At 35.2% G+C, this 13,692-nt stretch overlaps 1 protein-coding gene across 4 annotated transcripts in view; it reads left to right on the forward strand.

Annotated features, from left to right (window-relative positions):
- Positions 1-13,692, forward strand: part of XPO4 (exportin 4) — a 121,960-nt gene that overhangs the window by 63,357 nt on the left and 44,911 nt on the right. For all 4 annotated transcript variants that reach the window (XM_059143773.1, XM_059143774.1, XM_059143777.1 and 1 more), the window contains exons 7-8: positions 8,515-8,627; positions 13,322-13,479. In XM_059143773.1, the coding sequence (XP_058999756.1) occupies positions 8,515-8,627; positions 13,322-13,479 (271 nt within the window). The remainder of the gene's footprint in view (positions 1-8,514; positions 8,628-13,321; positions 13,480-13,692) is intronic.

The following is a 13,692-nucleotide window of genomic DNA, read 5'->3' on the forward strand; positions in this document are numbered from 1 at the left end:
ATGGAGTTGATTTTAAAATTATTTTCATATTCATTGCTAGTGTATAGAAATAGATTTTTTAAAAGATTTTTTAATTTGAGAGAGAGAAATAATGAGGGGGGGAGGGTCAGTGTGGGACTTGATCCCAGGACACTGGGATCATGACCTGAGCCAAAGTTGCTTAACCAACTGACCATCCAGGTTCCCTGGAAATACATTTTTAATGTTAATCTTATACCATGTAATGTTGCTGAATTTACCATTTAATGTTACTGAATTTACTGACACAAATAGTATTTTTAGTGGATTAAAATTTTTTGTATATGGGATGTCATTTGTAAACCATTATCTTTATTAAGGACTTATTATATGTAGGTTTTATATGTGTAGAAAGTAATTCATCCAAGTATCCTCCACCTCAGACCTAGGTGGAACAACATATATAGACAGCTCCTGGGATTTGGTAGATGTTAGAATCACTCCTTGGCCCAATGAGCTTTTTACTTACTGAATGTGCCCCAGTCTCACCTTGTTGAAGGAGACTGACATGAAATTACCTGCTTTCATTCTGCTTCAGATCACTGCTGTCTAAAGAAAGTGTCCCTCGTTCCATGATTCTCTGGTCATATCATCATCCCAGTTTAAAAATGGCCTCTGTGGGATGCCTTGGTCGCTCAATAGGTTAAGCCTCTGCCTTCGGCTCAGGGCGTCATCTCAGGGTCTTGGGCTCTCTGCTCAGTGGGGAGCCTGCTTCCCCTCTCTCTCTGCCCATCTCTCTGCCTGCTTGTGATCTCTTTCTGTCAAATAAATAAAAATCTTAAAAAAAAGCCTCTGTGAACCTGCATGGTCTGATCTCTGCCTCTTCCTCAAAACTTTCCTGTGCTATTTTGTTAGAGCTGCTCTCACAAGCTGTTTCCTTCTGCGTTGGCACTCTTCACATGGACTTTCTCTGCCTGGACACCTTCTCCCCTTTGCCTAATCACCACCTGATTGTGCCTGAGATGGGTACCCTAGATCAGGATTCTTTTGCTATGCTTTCTCATATGTATGTTATATGTGATTTTCTCCCACTTTGCTCACTTCTCATTTGTAAATTTTCATTTGTAGCTCATTTGAATAAATCTACTTACCCACTCATTTGGAAGTTCATGAAAGCATAGGTCATATGTTTGTTCACTGTATTGTTTTAGCACCTTGCACAGTCTAGCATATAGTAATAGATGCTTAACAAATATGTATTATTTAATTAGTGAGGTAAGATGATTTGATTCCAAAATACTATTTTATTTCTTGGATGTTTGTTGATGCTGCTAAGATTATTTAGCTGGGAGTTCACCTGGTGTCCATAAATGCTTAAGGGTTTTGGCAATACTAATCAAAAATGACAGTATCATTTTGTAATAAGAATGTTTGGCAGGTATGTTTGGTGTGTTGACTTTAATAGTACTTCTTTTTTGTTTGATTACAGTGCATTTTATTGATACTCTATTTTCGTGGATCTGATTTGGTTTTAGTAAAAAAATTCAACTCCGTTTCTTGGGGAAAGGTAACTGGATCATAAAATAGTAATGGGATATAGAAGCCTTCACCTAAATTAGGATTTCCAGTAAACCCACTGTTACTATTTGCAGGCAAGGCTTGGGAAAACATTCAGGTGAGGTCAGTTCTCCTTTATTTCAGAAGACTTTTGGTTACTTGGACTAAATGCTATCTGTGAGACTGGGCTTATTGGTTCTGTGGTGTGCCAGAAAGAGAAATAACAGTTTTTATTTTTAGAAAAATTCATAGTGACAGAGATTAAATGTTTAAGAAGAAAAACTTGCCTTTCCCTTTGCCTCTGAAACTTCGTTGTGCTAATGAAGTAGCTTAAGAATATGGGAAGATGGAGAAATTTAACTTTTTATTACTTTTGTGAAATGTTCATGTTGCTATATTATCTTCCCATACCATAAAGTATTTATAAGTATAAGCTATGGTAATTTTCATACTCTCTGTGTTTGTTTGAGGATGATTTGTAGTTACTGTGTAACTCAATGTTTTTTTACTGTCAGTTATTACCACAAAATGATACCCTTACTAAAGGTGAACAAGAACTCATTTGCATTTGTAAGGATCAGTGTATTTCTGAGGATGACTTTTTTCCCCTTTATTAAGATATATGTGCTTACTGATAATACTGCTTGCTGTTTGAGACCTTAAGACTTGTTCAGGACAGAAGACTTAGTAGGATTTATCCAGTGACAATCAGTAGCAGGGTGCATTCAATTCTGTCCTAGTGTGTTTCTCTCTGATCATGCAGTTATAAAATAGGGCAGGTGGTACTTTTATATAAAGTTATTAAATGTTGCTGAGCTTTCCTAAGCAGAGAATTTTAGAGCTAGATAGGATCATTGTGAAACAGACAGTAGAGAATGGAGTTAATTATTCACTGTTCTGAGGTACAGTTGAATTTATGTCTAGTTGTGGCTGATTTTACAGAGGATTAAGATAGTGTTGAACTTAGAGGACTGCTTGGGTTTTTGCATCAAAGAATTGCAACCCTTGCTGGAACCCTTGCTAAGAAGGGAGTGGGCTTATATTTGATACAGTGACAGAAATATTGTACTGCAACTTGTGTTTTTTGAATTTGGTGAAAATATGGGAAGGTAAAGTAAGGTTAGATGGGGATGACAGATTTTTAAAAAGACAGGATTATTAAAAGACAAAGCTCTGGATGACTGTTTTACTGAATTTTTGTTCATTTGGGTAGAAATGAATTTTCTGATACAAAATATAAATTCCTTGAGTGCAATATTTATTATAGATAAATGTTTAAACCCAGAGGCCAAGGGGTGTCTGGGTGGCTCAGTGGGTTAAAGCCTCTGCCTTTGGCTCAGGTCATGATCCCAGGGTCCTGGGATCAAGCCCTGCATTGGGCTCTCTGCTCAGCAGGGAGCCTGCTTCCCCCCTCTCTCTCTTTGCCTGCCTCTCTGGCTACTTGTGATCTCTGTCTGTCAAATAAGTAAAATCTTAAAAAAAACAAAAACAAAAAACCCAGAGGCCAGGAAAATTCTTGATTTAAAATCTGATTCAGCTTTTGGTAAATGCTAGCTATTTAACTAGTATCAACCAGTTATAACTTGTAGGTCTCCTAAAACCTGATAGGTGTATAATATGTATAATAAATGATTAATTAGTAAGTAATCACTTCATTGTTAGACTCCTCTTTCATTGGTAATACATTTGGATAAAAAAGACAAAGCAGTATAATGTGTAGATATGGCATGTTAATGTAGTAGTATAAATGAAAACTTTTTTTTCCACTTAAAAAATTTTTTAAATTAACATATATTTGTTTTGGGGTACAGGTCTGTGATTTGTCAGTCTTACACAGTTAACAGCGCTCACCGTAGCACATATCCTCCTCCCCAATGTCCCATCACCCAGCCACCCATCTCTCCCACCTAAATCAAAACTTTAAATCATTTTTCAAATGTCTTAAGAATAGAAGTGCTTGGAGCACCTAGGTGGCCCAGGCAGTTAAGTGTCTAACTCTTGGTTTCAGCTCCGGTCATGATCTCGTGGTCGTGGGAGCAAACCTTGCATCAGGCTCTGCTCATCACGGAGTCAACGTGCCCATCTTCTTTCTCCTCTGCTCTTCCTCCTCTTTCTCTCAAATAAATAAAATCTTAAAAAAAAAAAAAAAGTAATGCTTGATTTTTGAATTTTAGAGGTGGTCTTTTTGATTTGTTTTTAAAGTAATCTACACATTGAATTATCTGGGAGAGAAATGATATTTTGGGGTATCTTATACAAACATACAGAAATAGTCAATTGGCAATACCAAATCAAAAATTGAATTGCCCTAATTTTTTACATTTTGAATGTCTGGATATGATCCAGATCTATATATGACTGTTCTATTCACATTGTGATATGCTTCTCACTGGTTTTTTTTTTTTTTTAATTGAAAAGTAATACTTGTACATTCATAGTAACAGTATTTCAGGTAATACAGAAGAACCCTCATAAGCTTTTCCTCTCTTTTTTGAAGATTTTATTTGTTTGTTTGGTTATTTATTATTTATTTATTTGAGAGAGAGAGAGAGAAGAGAGAGAGAACAAGAGCAGGGGAGATTGAGAAAAGCAGACTCCCTGCTGAGCAGGGAGCCCAGTGTGGGGCTGTATCCCAGGACTCTGGAACTATGACCTGAGCTGAAGGCAGACACTTATTAACTGATTGAGCCTCCCAGGGGCCCCCACACCAGCCATAGCCTCTTAGAAAAGCAACCACTTTAGCAGTTTCACAGCATAGTCTGCTAACTAAAACATGTATTTCTTGTCAGAATAACTTTGTTCCTACAAATTTGTTTCATTCATTATACTGTTCCTTTTGTCTCCTTTAATGTGAAGTTTTTGTTAAAATGCTTTTGGAGTAGTTACATGTTCTTTCAGTAGAGATATTATTTATAATTAAGTTACATGGTTGTATCTTACTATACCAACAAGAGTATGTGTGTGCTTTTACTGTGCAAAAATGATGGTAGTGGTTGTGCTGGGCTGCTTTATAAGGAGAAGGTAGTTAAGTTTGCAGTGTTACAGATTAATTCTTCAAAGAACAATTAAGGTAATCTCTGAGCGAAGTGTGTTATAAATGAGCTTTCTAGTAGAAGGCAAACATGTCAGAGATAAAAGTCCTTTCTAGGTTCAGAGTGGAAAACAAAAAACTGACGTGAATTTTAAGATAATTACAGGATCAGGGTGCCTGTGTGGCTTAGTCAAGCATCTTCCTTCAGCTCAGGTCACGTTCCTGGGGTCCTGGGATCAAGCCCTGCGTTGGGCTCCCTTCTTAGTGGGGAGTCTGCTCCCACATCCTCTGCTGCTCCCCCTGCTTGTGTTCTCTCTCTCTCTCCGTATCAAGTAAGTAAGTAAATAAATAAATAAATAAATAAAATCATTTAAAAAAAGAAAATAATTGGGGGAAAATATTTTCTGATAGATGTCAGATACAGAACTCACAGATCTCCAAGTGGTGTTAGCAAAATGTAAGGAATTAACATTTTAAAAATATGCATGTCAGGTTTTAGAGGAAATTTGGCTGTGCATACTGGCACTAGGGGAGGTATATTTAAAAACAGACCAGGATCAGGGAAGCTGAAACCAGAATTTTTTTTTAATTTAAATTTTTTTTATTTATTGTTATTATTTTTTATAAACATATAATGTATTTTTATCCCCAGGGGTACAGGTCTGTATCGCCAGTTTTACACATTTCACAGCACTCACCATAGCACATTCCCTCCCCAGTGTCCATAACCCCACTCCCCATCCTGACCACCCCAACCCCCTCTCACCCTCAGCAACCCTCAGTTTGTTTTGTGAGATTAAGCGTCACTTATGGTTTGTGAAACCAGAATTTTAAAAAATGAAAGATTTTGGGCGCCTGGGTAGCTCGTTTGGTTAAGTGGCTGCCTTCTGCTCCAGTCATGATCGCAGAGTCCTGAGTCGAGCCCCACAGCAGGCTCCCTGCTCAACAGGGAGCTGCCTGCTTACCTGCCTGCTGTTCCCCCTGCTTGTACTTGCTCTTTGTCTCTCGCTCTCTCTGTGTCAAGTAAATAAATACAGTAATTTAGGAAAAATTAAAGATTTGAGAGTTATTTTGAATGTGAGGTTTAGGTGAGCAATTGCAATTAATTCATTTCCTATCTGGAAAAAAGCCCTCTCCTAAAATTAGGTGTTTCCATTTTCTCTTAATACAAAGCCTTGATATCCACAAGAATTTAAGGAGCATACACTTTTTCGAAATACAAAAAGGGTAGAAAAGAAAAACAAGTATATTGGTTTAGATTTTGTTTCCATTTGTAATACTTATTAATCTTTGCATTAATCTTTGCCGTTATCACTGTCCACTCAATGAAGAATGTTGGCAACCCCTTGTTGAGTATGACTAGCAGGCTTAGTTCGGATGCAGGAGATTCATCGCCTTCCCTTGAAATGAGATTTTGCATTTTTCCAAGACTAGTATTACTCCTTTTACTTTTGACTGTATTCTTCCAATATTCTTCCTCTTTGCTTGAATTGTGTAGGGTTCTTGGAGGTTTTAGATTTTAGCTTTCTCTTACAGGTACCAGCCTTGAAGTATTTGTCTGTCTTATTCTGAGAGAGAACAGCTTGTGCATGCTCACTGCCTGGATGGCTATATTAACAAGAAAATTGATAGATGGTTTGTTTTGAGATGAACCATTTTACTACAGTATGTGAATCTGTCTCATATCCCACCTAATTTAAAAATAAATTGATACCCAATAAATAAATAAATAAATCGATACCTTTTCTAAGCATATGAAGTACTAATAAATTGTCTTATTTTTCTGGTTGAAGATATTTAGTAAAATTATACACATATATTTTGTTAGATCTAGATCGCCAACAAAATAACAGTTTGTTACCATTTTAATGTGATACTGCAGACTCCCCTAAAAAATTGGAATGAGATTGTCATGTTTTTCTTTATGCATCTGCTCAACACAGTACTGAGCGTAAGTAATAAATATAAATGGGGTGTTGAAATTTGAGGAAAACAGAGCTGGAAAAAAAATAAGTGGAATATTTTTATGAAATACAAAGAATTTTTTGCCTCACTCTTGGGTACTTTATTTCATATGCTCAAGCCTTATTTTTTAATGCCCCAAAACTTTTTTATTGTGGAAAATTTCAAAGATGTGCAAAAATAAAATACCCAGCTTTGTTAGCTCTAAGTTCTTGTTTTAAGCTATACTCTTCCATCCTCAGATTATTGTAAAGCAAATCCTAGACATCCTATGATTCCATCCACAGATATTTCTCTAAAAAATAAGCCTTCATTTTAGACAACATGTAAAAATACTAGTTTTCAATTGATATATTCTGAATGCAGAAGACAGTGTTAACAACATAAGATCAAAATACGCACCTAGTGAGAAAGTGGAATCATTTAAAAAACTATCAACCATTGAAAACTCTTATGGGGCGCCTGGGTGACTCAGGTCCAAAGCCTCTGCCTTCAGCTCAGTTCTTGATCCCCGGGTCCTGGGATCAAGCCCCTGCATTGAGCTCTCTGCTCAGCGGGGAGCCTGCATCCCTTCTTTCTCTCTCTCTCTGCCTACTTGTGATCTCTGTCTGTCAAATTAAAAAAAAAAAAAAAAACCTCTTTGTACTCATGGGCTGATTTTTTTTTTCTCCCTTCAAAAAAAAGCCAGGCTTACTTCGTTTTAACTGTTCCGTTTTGTGTCTTTTGACTCTTTCTCTGCACTTCCACAAGGGGGCAGATAAAGGAAGAGAAAAGTGAAGTAAGTGACTGACTTGAATTTCACTTTTATTTATCAATCAAATGGAGTTGCAGAACAATTTTGGAGCAATTTTTCAGAAATAAGTAGACTTCTCTTCTGAAACAACTTGTAGTCCCCTCCTTGCTCTTCAGAGACAAAATACTAGATATTTCAAAAGGGGGTTAGGTAATTTTTTAAAAAATGATTTCCAAAGCATTGTTGTACCTTTAATGTTCTCTTAATGATTTGGGCTTTAATGAAAATACAGCATTTGAACATGGGTCTAATTTTTGCAAGCTATAGTTTTAGATAACTATTTTTGAAATTTCTCATTGAGTGATGAAAATGTTGCCTAGTTGATGTATTTAGCTGGACATCTGATTAGCAATGGAAGGGGCAGAACTACTGTCTTTATACCCAGACATCTTTCTCTTTTCTTAAAAACCTCAGTTTGTACATCAGTGTCATTGAGTGAATTATATTCATGGACACTTAAAAATATATTATGGTTATTTCATGTATGGCAAAGATAGTATTCTATTTGAAGCATGCTTAATATTGAAACACTTGAACACCATAAAAGTAGGTTTTTAGTCTGTGGGAATTTTAAATGAGTATCTGTAGAGTTGTGCATAAACTGATTATTTCTCTATCTGGAATTGGTATTTGCATAATCTAATGTGTGGGAGTTTTGCTGCCTCAGTATGAGGCATTTTTTTTTTTGCCTCAGTATGAGTATGTTTTTTTTTTGTTGTTGTTACCTAGTGAATATATTTCTTTGGGAAAAATACTATTTTTCCAAGTAGTCTATTAGGAGACTCACATTTTGTATATGTAGTTTTAGTTGTTACAAGATATTAGGGGGAAATGTGGGATAAATACTTAGAAATTGATTGTTCCTTTTTTGTATATATTTTGGCATCTGTTTTACATCACGTTTTTTCTTTTTGTTGCTACTGTTAAGATCTCTGATTATCAACATTTTTATATCCCTACAGCATGACATGTAATTCTGATGAAACTGTTCTTATATTCCTGTAGCATGGTTTTGGGTTTTTTGTTTTTTGTTTTTTGTTTTTTAGCACTTAATGCCTTTTATTCCTTAGCTTCATTCATGAATTATGTAGCATATGTGAAGAGGCTTAAACTGTTTCCATTACATTCTTTTGGATGGCTCCTGTTATATTTAGGATATACTTAAACTTTAGACAAAGTAAGAATGTTGTTGTTGTCCTTGACACCAGATAACTGGGCAGACATTATATAGCTATGTTTGAATCCTCACAAAATGTGCTGTTAAAGCCAACAGAATCCTGGCGGGAGACTCTTCTGGATAGCAGAGTTATGGAGCTGTTCTTCACAGTAAGTCTTGCTTTTCATCTCTGGTGGTAAAGGCCGAGGGAGAGTGCCACTGAAAAGAGTACATGTTTTGTATTTTTCTTAAGTAAAACAGGACAGATTGCTTTCTCCTCTGAAGTGTTCTCTTCTAATCAATAAATCTGCTTAGATAGAAATTATATAGAAATATTCTTGCTAATTTATAAAAATGTCATGTAAGTATGAAGACTTGAATATTCTGGAGCTGAAGTTCTCAAACATTTTGGTCTCAGGGCCGCTTTACATTCTTAAAAATTACTGACAACTCGAAGTAGCTTTTGTTTATGAGTTTATACTATTACTATTTACTGTATTAAAAATTCAAACTGAAAACTTTAAAAAATAATTTAGTAATTCATTTAAAAATAACAATCTTTGAGGGGGCGCCTGGCTAGCTCAGTCAGTTTAGCATGCAACTCTTGATCTGAGGGTTGTGGCTTTGCCCCATGTTGGGCGAAGAAATTAGTTAAAAATAAAGTCTTTAAAATATTGACACAAAACTGTTATATATTGACATAAATAACATTTTAGTGAACAGATAGCTATATTTGGGGGAGGGGGAAGTTTACTGAAAAGAGTGGCATTGTTTTATATTTTTGCAAAACTCTAATGTTACACTTAATAGAAGATAGACAGATTCTCAGATCTGCTTCTGCATCCAGTTGGTTGTAATATTACAGGTCAGATAACCTTGAGGAAACTCCACTGGATACATGTGTGAAAGTGACAGTGAAAAGGGCAAATACTGTGTTAGTATTAGTATGAAAATAGTTTTGCCCTTATGGACAACCTGACATGGTCTTAGGAATGTCTCGGGATTCCTGGACCTCACTTGGAGATCCACTTTAGTAGAGTAGTGTACTTTTTTATGTAGTAATTTATCAGTCATGGGTTAAGTTAGTGTTGTTGAATAGCAGTTTATTTCAATTATAACTTTAAATAGTCCTGTTTATTACTTGCTAAATATCAAGAAGTAGGCAGTATGTTCCTATGTTTGCACATGAGGATCCCCACCGTAATAGTCCAAAGCTGGTAAAAACATGTATATGGAGTGGGGAGGGATGCTAATTTGCTGTTAATAGTACAGGCACACAAGTTAGTTAGATAAAATGACTGGAGTGAAAGTCCAAATAAAGACCAATTAAGAAGGAAAAAAGGAAGCCCTTTTACTTAATCTTAGCCATTTTAGTTTCTTACTTTTCCATTTGTTAGAAAAACATTATTTACTATCCTTACAGCTGCCTTCCTGTTCTGATCAAACCATTTAAAATATTGTAGTTTTGTGATATATATTTTACAATACCTAGAATAGGTTATTCATCCATGGTTATACATAAAAATGTTTTCAGCAGAAATGTTTAGACTAAGTATTACCTTCCATTTTATTCTTTAAGTCAGAGAAATGATGACTAAAAACACTATCAGTACCAAAGAGATGAGTGTGACTAAATTAACAAATTCTGTTGCCTGCCATATCTGACAAATTGTTTTGATACGTATCCAAGTTCAGTTCTTTGTGTTCTTCATTTGACTGAAAGAAGATCCCATTCCAGCAGTTTTTGAAAAGGTGAAAAACTTGCTGGCAGCACTGGAAACAACTCCCCCAAATCTGAACAGCTGTCTAGACAAACTAGACAGCTGCTTCTGTCAGCTGTGAACCACCACATGCAAATAACTTCTGAATTTGAAAGTTTAACCCTTTTTACTGTATTATTTTAACAGTTTTGTGCTTTTGGCCTATTGCTTTCATTTAAGGGATTTATAAAAAGTTTTTAATTTGTAGTTTGTTATATGAATGACAGTGGGTAATCTTTTAATTTCATTCAGTTTTTGTTAAATTTGTTTTCAAGTTATGTGAATGCATTACCTAATAGAAAGCATTTTTCTATTGGATATCCTTATTTCTCTAGAGATTTGAGTAGATAGACATAAATGTACTATGCACGAACTTAAGACTTGAAATATATTGGTCACATCTGAATTTAGGAGTACTCTAGGTTTCATTCTGCCCCTCAAAAGTTTTCAAATGTCTCAATTTTTCTTTATTCCATAAGATATTAGAAAAACCACTCTCGTTAATTTTTCCTCCTACCTTTTTGACTGATTCTCCTTGACCTCATTTATGGTCTCTTATTTTCTCTGCTTACTGAAAAAAATCATTAGTGTTCTATCTTAATTTTGAGTTTTGCTGACTCTATACTCGTTTCTTGGGCTGTCTCTTCCACACTTTGGACTTCAAGCACCGCTTCTGCACCGATGACTCCTAAATCTATATTCAGCACAGGCTGCTCTAGAGTTCCAGAGCCTTATAATCCAAGTGCTTACTGGGTGTTTTAATTTGGATGGCGCACAGACATCTCAGATTCAGCATGTTCCAATAGAATTTATCTTACTAACTTGCTTCTCTTTGCTCCTTGTCTTTCTTTGCCATTTACGTCCTTGGGTGTTCTGCTGGACTTTCCTTCTCCTTATCCCTCTGCTTTCCCTGTTCAGGTGATGAATTGAGTTTTTAATTTGGGTGATACAGTTCAGTTGCGGTAAAACTCCTGTGTAATGCTGACATTGGAAGAAGGGCAAGAATCTGCCATATTATACAAGAATTCATTGGTTTATCATGAGTTTTATATGGTTCATATTTCAGAGAACATAAATTAAGTGTAAACAGTGTTCCATGCAGGCTCTGAGGCATATCCTTATTTTTATTTCATTTTATTACATAATCAATATTAGCTGTTTTGGTCATCATATCTTTTGATTCCTCACTTCTTGCCCAGGAATAAGCAACCATTTAGCTCTATAGAAAAGAAACCCTCTGTTGTCCGGGATTGCATTGTATTCACTGGCAGAATGTACCCTTGGATAACTTTGCTTAAATGTTGATTAGGTTAAATGGTATGACGACAGAAATTTAGTTAGTTTTCAGATCAGGAATTTAAGAATGAGTTGTGTTCAGAAGTTCTTGAATCTCGGACGATGTAGATGGATGAATTTGTGTATTATACTTTAAATTTACTATTTAAAACTTAAAATGCAATGGAATATATTTTGATAAACATTTGTGTTATTCTAGACCAGGGATTGGCAGAGTTTTTCTGTAAAGGCCAGGTAGTAAATATTAGGCTTTGCAGGTCATATGTTCTCTGAGGCAGCTGTTTAGCTCTGCCGTTGTCATACAGAAGCAGCCATGGATGATAACTAAACAAAAAAGCGTTGTAGTGTTCCTGTATAACTTCATTCACAGTTATTAAAATGTGAGTTTTGTATAATTGTCTTATCTTTTGAAATACCATTTTTCTTTTATTTTGTTGACCTCAACCATAAAAAAAAAAAAAAGTAAAAACCGTCTGAATAGGCCATACAAAGTAAGTAGTAGGCCAGATTTGGCCATAAGCTGTGGTTTGCCAACCCATATTCTAGACCAAAGAGGATGGAATATTCTAAACATGTCAGTAGATCAATTTTGTGACTCTTTAGTATTTTAAATTTCTTAGAGCCTTAAGAAGTTCAAGGTTTTAAAGATTAATGAAATCAATCTGTGAATAAGGATTTGAGTGTCTGTTCACTGTGTCCCAAAAATGTACCTGTGAATACTTAAGAGAAATATGCTAACTTCAAGTAATTTATAAATGATTTGCAGAGTCAGAGTGAACATAATTTGAAACAAATAGAGAACTAATGTTTAAAATTCTGTGACATTCAGAAAGCAAAGAGATTTGTGTAAGAAAAGAAGGGCTGGATGAGTCAAATGCTTGTGGAAAGTAGAAAATGGTTGCCATTGAATGTGGTTGGTGGATTAGGATAAAAAATTACCTGCATGATATTTCTGAAAATAAATAAATTAATATAATTTTAAAAAAGTACCTGCAATTTCTTTACAAAGTGTATTTTTCTTTGGCATTTTAATTATGTCAGATCACAGAAATGAAACATCTTTAAAATCTGAGAATATTAACACTGTAAAATGGGGAGCAGTATTTCAGGAGCATTTCTTTTTGTACAGAATACCATGGACCAGGTGTTTCACATCAGTATTGCATCATTGAAACAAGATCTAGATGAGGTTTAAATTGGATGTAAATATAATTTAAATAAAATAAAACATTTTAGCCATTATTAAAAGCAATGGTATAGGATAAAATGAAATTCAGGCAAATTGTGGGCAATCTCAGAGTAATGAAAGAGTATGCTTATATACTGGTTGAATTAGCAAATGTCTAGGGATTGAAAGGTATATTGGTTTTCTAAGTGTGCAACTGTTTACTTCTGCTAAAGCAGCATCTATATACTCTTGATTGAACTTGTCTGCTAACTTTAGCAAGAAGCTGGAGCTAGGCATAGTTAGCATAATACAGATGACTGTCGTTGTTGCTGTTTTTAGAAGAAGCAGTATGTCTGACTGGCTGGCATCTGTTTCTCTCTTTGTCATAACATGCTGGAGACAGTTCAATTTTCAAAATGTAGGTAGCCCTCAGTTAAGAATTACTTGATAAGTTTAAAATCATGGCCTATAATGTAAAATGGACTGAGGGACAATTTTCAAATTTAATTAAGTTCAGGAATTAATTTTCTAGAAATAACCAGCTACAGTGAATTTTTCTCTTACCTCATTCGGCATGATAGACACGTGACCCTTACAAAAGAAGAATTTATTTTTATGGATTAGTAATTCTTTCTAACAGGTACATCGAAAAATCAGAGAAGATTCAGATATGGCACAAGATTCTCTTCAGTGCCTTGCCCAGTTAGCTTCTCTTCATGGACCCATCTTCCCTGATGAAGGATCACAAGTTGATTATCTAGCACACTTCATTGAGGGATTACTGAATACTATCAATGGGTAGGTATATTTGCCCTTTGTAGCTGAAAAAGAACCTTCAGTTTTTTTCTTTGTTTAACATTAGAGGAGAAAAAGAAACTGGTGATTTTTTTTCCCTGTTTATATTCTAAAGTATAGTTATATGGGTAATTTGAAATAATACACAGAGACACACCTTTAAAAATGAATGGATGATAATATTTGCATGTTTGGAAATGAGTTCTTGGGACTTTT

This window comes from Mustela lutreola, chromosome 13 (genome assembly GCF_030435805.1).
Source record: "Mustela lutreola isolate mMusLut2 chromosome 13, mMusLut2.pri, whole genome shotgun sequence".
Taxonomy (NCBI): Eukaryota; Metazoa; Chordata; class Mammalia; order Carnivora; family Mustelidae; genus Mustela; species Mustela lutreola.